The 9,790-nt window shown below is 61.8% G+C and overlaps 2 protein-coding genes across 3 annotated transcripts in view; both read left to right on the forward strand.

Moving 5' to 3' along the window:
* Positions 1-1,747, forward strand: part of LOC110387029 (calsenilin-like) — a 4,626-nt gene extending 2,879 nt beyond the window's left edge. Inside the window, exons 4-6 of the mRNA XM_021374723.1 lie at positions 30-186; positions 306-368; positions 521-1,747. Coding sequence (XP_021230398.1) covers positions 30-186; positions 306-368; positions 521-568 — 268 coding nt within the window. The 3' untranslated portion in view covers positions 569-1,747. The remainder of the gene's footprint in view (positions 1-29; positions 187-305; positions 369-520) is intronic.
* On the forward strand, positions 1,426-9,784 carry GMCL1 (germ cell-less, spermatogenesis associated 1). Of its 2 annotated transcripts, none has more exons than XM_021375029.1 (14): positions 1,426-1,746; positions 2,476-2,599; positions 3,453-3,549; positions 3,639-3,736; positions 4,111-4,223; positions 4,395-4,460; positions 4,594-4,678; positions 4,904-4,994; positions 5,558-5,698; positions 7,968-8,037; positions 8,559-8,634; positions 8,737-8,882; positions 9,020-9,107; positions 9,455-9,784. In XM_021375029.1, the coding sequence occupies exons 1-14, from the start codon at positions 1,547-1,549 to the stop codon at positions 9,581-9,583; spliced, it is 1,524 nt and encodes a 507-aa protein (XP_021230704.1). In that variant the 5' UTR covers positions 1,426-1,546; the 3' UTR covers positions 9,584-9,784. The 2 variants fall into 2 exon arrangements, with proteins under 2 accessions (XP_021230704.1, XP_021230705.1); XM_021375030.1 differs by lacking the exon at positions 1,426-1,746 and adding an exon at positions 2,812-2,961.

Below are 9,790 nucleotides of genomic sequence, written 5' to 3' on the forward strand. Positions count from 1 at the left end.
GGGGGGGGGAGGTGACACCCTTGGGTCAGCGGGGGGTTTCGGGGGGGTTCTCCGTGTCACCCCAGCTCTGTCCGCCCCCAGGAGATGCTGGAGATCATGAAATCCATCTACGACATGATGGGACGCTGCACCCTGCCCGCCCCACGGGACAGCGCGCCCGCAGAGCACGTCGAGCAGTTCTTCCAGGTGAGGCTCTGCCACGGGGACAGGGACGGGGACAGGGACAGGCATGGGGACGGGGATGGGGATGGGGACGGGAACGGGGATGGGGACGGGGATGTCCCCGCTGAGCTTTGCCTTTGCAGAAGATGGACAGGAACGGGGACGGCGTGGTGACCTACGAGGAGTTCCTGGAGACGTGCCAGCAGGTGACACCGCCGGTGCTGGCTTTGGGGTCACCCCCTCCCTCCCCTCCCCCCCATCCTTGTCCCCAGCAGGGCCGTCCCTGTGGGTTCGGGGACGCCCGCGGGGGTGCCCCCTCCCCCCCGGCCGCTGCGACGCGTCTGTGTCCCTGTGGCAGGATGCGGACATCATGAGCTCCATGCAGATCTTCGAGAACACCATTTAGAGCACAGGGATCCCACCGCCCCGCGGCCCTGCTGGGACGCAGCACGAGGCGTGAGGGATGGTGAAAATGAGGAGAAACCCTTAAACACGAGGAGAAACCTTTAAAATAAGGAGAAACCCTTAAACACGAGGAGAAACCTTTAAAAATAAGGCTGACATCGCCGGCTTGCACACCGGAGCACCCCTGGCGGCTCATTTTGGGGCAGATCTCCCCGAAAAAGGGACTCTGCCCCACAGGTGACCCAGCACAACGTGGACATTATGGGATGGATGTGACTCTGATGGACGTGGGCTGCTGGGGAGTTGGGGGTGGGGGGGCCTGGGTTTCAGGGAGCGCTGAGAGCCCCCTGACCCCTGAGCCTTGGGGGCTCCTCACACCTCCATTGGATCTGAGCGTTGCTGTTTTTTTTCCCCTAAATAAAGCAACCGGCGATGATGTGGGGATCACACAGCGCTGCTGCCCTGCGCCAGCTCAGGACCTTGGGCCGTGCGTGGAAACAAGGCCCGCTGGGGCCGTTTTTCGCCCAAAACGGGGCTGGCGAGGCAGCTCGGGGGGCGGTGGTGAGGGGTGACGAGCAGCACGTCCCCTCGCGTGTCCCCGCGCGTGGGGGTGGGCATGGCCGCTGCCGGGGGAGGAGCAGGAGGAGGCCCGGCCCTCCATGGCTGCTGGCCGTTACCATGGCGACCAGCCTCCGCCACGGAGTCCTTCCGTATCACTGCGCATGTGCGAGATGTAGAGCGCGCATGCGCAGGAGGCAGCTGGCGCACGCGCGCCGCGCGGACTGCGCAAGCGCGGCTCTCCGTTTCGCCATCGGCGCATGCGCACATTCGCACGTCGGCCTCTGCGCATGCGCGTCGAGTCGCGTCGCCGCTCTGCGCATGCGCCCTTCCTTGCGCCGCCGCCCTCGCGCATGATGGCCGCCGCCGGCCGTTGCTGAGGCTCTTCCGTCACTTCTTCCTCCCCACATGGAGGGCGGCGATGGGCTCTCTGAGCAGCCGGCTGCTGAGGCGGCGGGGCGGCCCCTCGCTCGGCGACGGGGCGGCGGGGGAGGGCGGCGGTGGCGGGGGTAGGGGATGTCGAGGAGGAAAGAGAAAGCGCGGGGGGGGCGAGGGGCCCGGTGACAGCGACAGTGACAGCGACAGCGAGCGGGACGAGCGGTTCCACAACGCCCCGCGCAGGTCTGGGGGCTGGGGGGGTCGGTCGTGGGCGTGTTAAGCGACCCTGGGGCATGCTGGGGGGCTGGGGGGCGGGGGGGGGGGTTCTGGGGCCTGTTTGAGGCCTACTTGTGGGGGGTCTGGACTGTGCTGGGGGGGGCTTGGGCCTGTTAGTGGGGGCCTGGGCCTGTTTGGGGAGGTCTAGGGCACGTTGGGGAGGCTTGGGGCCTGTTTGAGGGGGTGTGGGCCTGTTGGAGACCTTTTCATGGGGTCCTGGGGCTTGTCTGGGGGGATCTGAGATGTGCCAGAGGGGCCTGGAGCCTGTGAGAGGAGATCTGGGCCAGTTTGAGGGGGTCTGGGATGTGCTGGGGAGGCCTGGGACGCATTTGTGGGGTCTGTTGGGAGAGGTTGGGGATGTGCTGGGGGGGCGTGGGGCCTGTTTGGGGCCTGTATGGTGGTGTCTGGGGTGTGTTTGAGGCCCCTTGGGGGGGAGTTGGGGTCATTTTGGGGAGTTCTGGGGTTTATTCAAGGGAGTTTGGGATGTTCTGCTTGGTCTGAGGTGTGTTGGGGGGGTCTGGGGAATGCTGGTAACAATGGGAACTCATCTGGGAGCGCCTGGGGGGTAAGGGCAGGGGAGAGGGGATCTGACTGCTCCGGGGAGAAGAACCCTACGGCTGCCAGCTGCTTTTTGCCAAGCGTTTCTGTCTAACGTGATATTTGAAAGGAGCGTGTCTCTGTCGCCTTCTCACGCAGGAAAAAGCTGAAAAGCACCTCCACGTATATTTACCAGACTCTGTTTCTGAACGGCGAGAACAGCGACATCAAAATCTGCGCTCTGGGAGAGGAGTGGAACTTGCACAGAGTGTATCTGCGTCAGGTACGTGGCTGCGTTCCGCCAGCAGGAGCTGCTCTTCCCATCGCAACGCCTTCTGCCGCGCGGGAGCTGGGATATTCTTCTCTTGTCGCCTCCTCTTTCCCACTGAGGGGTGCCAGCGCAGCCCGCAATCAGTGTCCGCACAACCGCCGCCGAGCGGGGAGCTCAGGGGCTGCGGTGCCCTACAACCAGCCTTTATTTTTCTGATCTCTCAGGTAAACGTCAGTGGGTGATAGCGTCTCCCAATGCGCACATCCGCTGCTGGGGAGGAAAGTCATGAGTCCTAGCAGAGCAGCGCATTTCGCTCCCCTTGGACGGAAACCTATCACCCTCTAGTTTTATATGCCTTACACTTAATTATAAAGGTATATTTCCATCGGTGGTGTCTGTGTATGTGTCCTTGGTACGAGGCTACGACCTTGTACACGAATTTGTATGTCTTGCATGCCTTTTTTTTTTTTTTTTCCTTTAATACCCAAAGCGGCGTTCCCTGACGCCCGCAGGATTTGTTGCCCGCTGGTATCGTTAAGGACGCGGCTCCTGGACTAATTATATCCCCAGCGCCGCTGTGGCTGGGAGGAAAAAAGCTGCCACGGCTCTTCTGGCCCTGCCGGGCTCTTGTCTTTGGTCACAGACACGCAGTCCAAATTCTCTCAGTGCTTTTTCAGAAACAAACTGACCACGCGCGGCCCTTCCTCAGCACGCCGGGATGCCTCGGCTTGCGCAGAGCTCCCTCGGTGTGTTCTGCTCTGCGTGAATGGAAACGTTAACGCCCTCCGGTCCCGCGCGCTGCTGCTGTCCGTGGTTTCCATTTGAGCGACGTTTCCAACTCGAGCTCCTTCTCTCTCTCCCGCAGTCTGGCTACTTCTGCAGCATGTTCAGCGGCTCCTGGAAGGAATCCGGCATGGACACCATCGAGCTGGAGATCCCCGACCAGAACATTGACATAGAGGGTGAGTGCAGCCCTCGGCGTCCGGCGACGCTCTCGAGATGCACGCTGGTCCCCGTCGGCCCCGCGGGCTGAGCGCCGTGCTCCTCCCAGCCCTGCAGGTGGCCTTCGGCTCGCTGTACCGCGACGACGTGCTGATAAAGCCCGGCCGAGTGGTTGCGCTCCTGGCGGCCGCCTGCATGCTGCAGCTCGTGAGTAACCAGGCCTTTCCTGCAGCGAGGAAAGCGAAAGCTGCGCGAGGCAGCGCGGGGGTTGCGCTGGGAACCCTAACCCTAACCCTAACGCCACGGCTGAGCCGTGGATGAGGTTCTCAGCCGTGTCTGGAAGCGGCTGAAAGCGCTGGAGCAGCTCCTTTGTGCTGCCCTGAAGCTGCTGATGCTTTTGGGTGGTGGAGCTCAAGGGAACCCTCCCTGTTTGCTGTCAGTGGAGCAGAGGTCGCTGTGGCACCGGGAATTGCTCGGGCGGGACAATGAGCTGCTCTGTCTCTCCCCCTTCCTGCTTGGAAAATGAAACCGAGTCTTTCTGTTGGTGTTTTTTTCCCCCCCCCCCCGTCCCCTTCCTGCAGGACGGGTTAATCCTGCAGTGCGGGGAAACAATGAAGGAAACCATCAGTGCCAAAACCGTGTGCAGCTATTACAATTCCGCAGGGATGTACGGGCTGGACTCGGTGAAGAAGAGGTAAGGAGGGAGAGCTCTCCACTGCTCATCACCGCACGGTCCTAATTAGCAGTAATGCCCGGCTTCATTCCTGATCGTTTAAAGCTGCCTGCTTTGAGCACTGCCCTCCTACATGGCACGCTGACATCCACAGGAAGGAAGGAAGGCATTAACTCCTTGCTTTTAACCTAGGTGCCTCGAGTGGCTCCTGAACAACCTGATGACTCACCAGAGCGTTGAACTCCTCAGAGAACTCAGGTATTCACCCTTCAGTTAATTTTCAGCCAACTTTGGTGCCTTTCTGTTGGTGGCTGTTGATGGATTGCTCGGATTTCTGTCTTTTCTTTCTCTCTCCGAACCCCTGTGATCGTTACTTTATTTTTCCTTTCAGCATAAACCTCATGAAGCAGCTGATTAGCTCTTCTAACCTCTTTGTAATGCAAGTGGAGATGGATCTGTACACTGCTCTCAAGAAGGTACTTGGCACGGGGCTCGGCCAGGGCGCTGACCTCACACTCCTGAGTTGCTGCTGCGTAAAGCAGCAAGTTTGAGCCCTCATGAAATTTACTGTAAGCGCTGAATGGAGGATGGGAAACTCCATGGGAGTGACTGCATTACGGAGACATGGCTTTAATAATGCATGTATTACTCGTTGGAGAAGTAACCTGCCAGGCTGACTGGGGCTTGTTTATTTTACCTAGTGGATGTTCCTGCAGCTAGTGCCTTCCTGGAACGGGCCTCTGAAGCAGCTCCTAGCGCAAGCCGATGCCTGGTTCGCCGAGCGTAGGAGAGGTGGGGACGAAAGACATGGCTTTGGGTTGTGGAAGGTGTGGGCTCCAAGTGGGATGTGACAGGCTTCCTCCATCCCCAGGGTACATGGTGCTTTCTGGGGGTGGTTGGGTTGGAAGGGAGCTCAGAGATGGCAGAACCATGGGATGGCTGGGTTGGAAGGGAGCTCCAGGATCACAGAGCTGCAGGATGGCTGGGTTGGAAGGGAGCTCCAGGATCATAGAACCATGGGATGGCTGGGTTGGAAGGGAGATCCTGGATCATAGAACCATGGGATGGTTGGGTTGGAAGGGAGCTCCAGGATCACAGAGCTGCAGGATGGCTGGGTTGGAAGGGAGCTCCAGGATCATAGAGCTGCAGGATGGCTGGGTTGGAAGGAGGTCAGAGATCACAGCACTGCAAGATGGTTGGGTTGGAAGGAGCTTGTGCTGAAAGGATTTGGATGTCCGTGTCTTTGACATGGTAACCCCCCCCAGCCTGGTGAGCCAAAAGCTCCACCTCACATAGAAGCAGGGTCTGCAAAACCCTTAGGAAAAGACCCGTGACGCGGGCGTGCTGTCTCGCAGAGCTGGAGGGCAACGTTGCATTCCTGGACATGGAGCAGGGCGCTGCGTTCCGGCCCGTGTTCGCACACCTGCGCCTGCAGTACATCATCAGCGACCTGGCGTCGGCGAGGATCATCGAGAGGGACGCGCTCATCCCCTCGGGTGAGTACGTGGGCTCCCAGCCCTCCCCCTTCTGCAGGAGCCATCCCTTGTGCCTCTGCCTGCAGCTCAGCAGAGGCTGAATGCTCAGCGTGCACCCGCTGCTTTCCAACCAGCCCCTTTCCAAAAAGACCCAGCTTGTTTCTTGGAGGGTTTGGCACAACGCTGGGCTGGGGGGAGGGGAACACAACGCGCCCTCTGCTCTTCTCCCACCCCCAGGGGCAGTGCTGGCACGGTCAGGGTGCCCTGGGGGGGGGGGTCGGGCGCTCCCTGCTGCTCCCGTTTGCACTTGGCCTTCCTGGGGTGACACCCTGGGCTGGGCCTGTTGCCCAGAGGGTGCAATTCCAGTCAGCGGCGTTATCGCTCGCCGCCGCGAACGTTATCGTCAGACAAGGATAAAAGATGATAAAAAAAAAAAAAGGGATAAAAATGCCCATTCTGTTCTCACCTTGCTGCCGCGGGCTGGGTTCACGGGCAGGTGAACCCTTCTTTACTTGGAGGCTGCCGGCCTGGAAGCGATTTACCCAGTGGAGACCTCACCTGGAAACGCTCCTCTGTTCCCATTGCTGTCCTTGGTAGCTTTGCTGACAGAAGCATCCTCCCCTCGCTCTGTTCTTCCATCTGAGCACAGCGTGCTCCTCGTAGCAGCTGCGTTTCCCTGCTCCTCCCCCACTGCAGCGTTCTCTTACCTGAGCCCCTCCCTCACCTTGAGTTTTGCATCTCACTCCGTTCAGGGGAGCAGCAGCCAGGCATCACAAAAAGACTTCATCTCACTGAAGCCCTTTATCATTTTTCACTGTCTGCAGCTCCTTGACAGCGGTGCGCTTTCTGTCCATGCTTGGAGCCCTGGGGGTTGCTCTTTGTGTCCAGTTTTGTACTCTAAGCATTGCTCTTGGTGTCCAGGTTCGTTCCCTGGGGCTTGTGCATTCTGTCCCTGTTTGTACCCCGGGGGCTGCTCTTGGTGTCCACGTGTATTCCATGGGGGTTGCTCTTGGTATCCATGTTCTTACCCCGGGGGCTGCTCTTGGTGTCCAGGTTTGTACCTGGTGTTGCTCTGGGCTCACGCCTTCTTTAAGATGGTGACATCTCCTGCCCCACAGCTGCCCCAGGCCCCAGGCAGGTCTGAGCAGCTCGGTATCGCTGCGCTCCCCGTGTGCATTGAGCAGCAGGTGGAGGCAGAGCGCTGCGAGTGGCCGCAGTGGGGTTGCTCCTGCCCGGCCGGATCTGCTCTTGTGCCAGCGATACCTGATCCGTGTCCGTGAGTCACCCAGCAAACAGCGCCCGTCCGATCAGCCCCAGGGCAGCTGCACAGACGCCTTCGCTCTGTGGCAGTCGCTAAACCCTCACCCAGCTCCGCGGTGCCACGTCGAGCTGCGGGCTCCTTCCGCGTGGGGCAGCTCCGTCGGCCTGGAAGCTGTTGCAGAGCAGACGTTGGGCAGCGCCGGGGCAGAACTCCGTGTCCCCACAGCCGGCTCCCCACACGCAGCACACACTGAGCCGTCCTCAGCTCCTTCCCGTTCCCATTGCAACTTTGAAACCCACTTCCTCGTGCTTGGCGGAGCGAGCTCGCCGTCCTGGCGCGGCTCCCGGGCCGGCTGTTTGCTTTCTCAGGGTTAAACAGCCCCTCCGCTGCGCCGGGCAGAGCTCGGCCGCTTTGTAGTGGTGCAGTGGGAGAGGCAGCGTGGGGAGCGGAGCGTGCGGCCGGGGCAGGAGGGAGCTGCTGCTTCCTGCAGCGCTGCTGGGGAGCTGCAAACCCAGGGCGCTCAGCTCCAGCGAGTGGGGAAGGAGGCACGGCCCGCTCTGCCCGGGTCTTGCTGTCCGCCCCTGTTTGCGGCCAAGGGAGGTGTTAAGATGGGGAATTCCGCTCGTTATCGAAAGAGAGGTGTAAATGAAGGCTGATTTGCTTCCCTTGTTTCCCTTTTGCTCATTCCTTCTGCTCCTTCCTGCTGCCTGCAGGGAGGATTGCTTCAGGCGTTCCCCCGTCCCGCCCTCCCTGGGCACACCGTGCTCCGGGACGCGGCCTTGCTGCTATCTGGGCCAAGGGAACTTTCACACCCTGCGCAGCTCCTGGCTCTGGGCTGCTTTATCTCTCACCAACTCCCAGGGCTGACACAGCCTCGCCGCCGCCCTCGGGGCCTGCTCGGTGTGCACCCATCCGCCCCACAGCGCGGGAGGTGCAGCTGTTAGCACCCAGCCTTCTTTCTCTGCTCCGAAGAGCATCGCTGCCTGGCCCTCACTCGCCTCATCTCTGGCTGTCGTGCTGTCGTTGCAGAGTGGCTGTTCTCCGTGTACAAGCAGCAGTGGTTTGCCATGCTCCGGGCGGAACAGGACAATGACACCGGGTGGGTAGATTGCAGGATTTCCTCCGCTTATTTCTCAAAGCGGAAACCACGCTCAGATAGAAACCATGCTCAGATAGAAACCACGCTGCGTGCGGGGGGGGAGGGGGAGCAGTGGTCCCACGTGAGCGCAGCTCATGCCCGCACCAGGGCTCTGGCCTGGCCCTGTGGGTGGAGGAGAAGTGGGGCAGGGCTGTGGGGCAGCGCTCTGTGTCTCAGAGGGACATTGCCCCTCCTGCAGACACCGACCCGTGCCTGCTGTCACCCAATGGCGCTGAGCTGCTGGAGCCCTGTGCCCGGCCTGGCGGGGTGCTTTGCTGAGTGGGCTGGGGCTGCTCGCTGCATGGAGCATTGCAGCAGCTGGGCCCCAACGTGCCCTCACCTGGAGAGGTTCTCCTGGAGGAGTCCTTCCTCGGGGATGGGGGGGGTCTGGCAGCGAGCTGCGACCCACACAGGCAGCGCTCAGCACTCCTGCACATCCTGCTCGTGCTGGTACACTGTGCTGCTGGTTTGTTTGCTCGCAGGCCCCAAGAAATCAACAAGGAGGAGCTGGAGGGGAGCAGCATGAGGTGCGGCCGGAAGCTCGCGCAGGACGGAGACGTAAGTGAGCTCCCAGCTCCCCGAGGGCAGCGGGGGCAGAGCTGCTCCCCTGGAAGGGGCGAGGGCTGGGGCTCAGCCCCGTGACCGTGGCTGTGCCCGCAGTACTGCTGGCGCTGGACCGGCTTCAACTTCGGCTTCGACCTGCTCATCACTTACACCAATCGTTACATCATCTTCAAGCGGAACACGCTGAACCAGCCCTGCAGCGGCTCCGTCAGCCTGCAGCCCCGGCGCAGCATCGCCTTCAGGTACCGCCCCGAGCCCCCGCCTCGCGCCTGAGACGCGTCGTTAGCATCGCTCATTAGGCCTTCCCCTCTGCGCTTGCGTTGGGGGGAAGCAGAACGGGAGGAGGGGACCGAGCCCTTTCCCCACGCTGCATCCGCAGGTTACGCCTCGCCTCCTTTGACAGCAGCGGGAAGATCATCTGCAGCAGAACCACGGGCTACCAGATCCTGACCCTGGAGAAGGACCAGGTGGGACGGGGCCCGGGGGCGGCTGGAGCTTGTGCGGTGCGGAGAGCTGGGGCAGGGTGCTGGGGGTCTCGTTAGCGCGGCTTAACGAGGCCAGCCCCGCGGTGCCACCCCCCAGCACCGGCGGGGTAACCCCGCGCTTGGGGGCAGAGCCGAGTTTTCATAAGGACCCCGCTGCCGTAAACTTCATCGTGTTGAGAGAATGTCTGCTGGAGGGCGGCCGCGTCTCGCCGCTGGGGGCACAGCCCTGTGGGTGCCACAGCTGGGAGAGGAGCAGCTCCGGGGGCGCGGGGAGCCGTGCCCCAGCGCCGGGAACGCGGCCCCGCTCACGCCTCCGCTTGCCGCCCCAGGAGCTGGTGGTGATGAACCTGGACAGCCGGCTGCTCGTCTTCCCGCTCTACGTGTGCTGCAACTTCTTGTACACGTCGCCGGAGCAGAGGCCGGGGAGCACGGCCGCGCTGGACGGCACCGGGCACTGACCCCGTGCCGCAACCCGGAGCCCATGGCGCCTTGCTGCCGGGCCGGCCCGCACCCAGCAGCACGGCACCGTGCCGGGAGCAGCTGGCAGCTCCGCACGGGGAACCCACCCTGCTTCAGCTCAGGAACACTGTGACCTCGGAGTGCCTTGGGGTGGCAGCGCGGGCTCATTGGGTCCGTTGGGTTTTTTTACCTCGGGCTGTTGTCAA

This window comes from Numida meleagris, chromosome 21 (genome assembly GCF_002078875.1).
Source record: "Numida meleagris isolate 19003 breed g44 Domestic line chromosome 21, NumMel1.0, whole genome shotgun sequence".
Taxonomy (NCBI): domain Eukaryota; kingdom Metazoa; phylum Chordata; class Aves; order Galliformes; family Numididae; genus Numida; species Numida meleagris.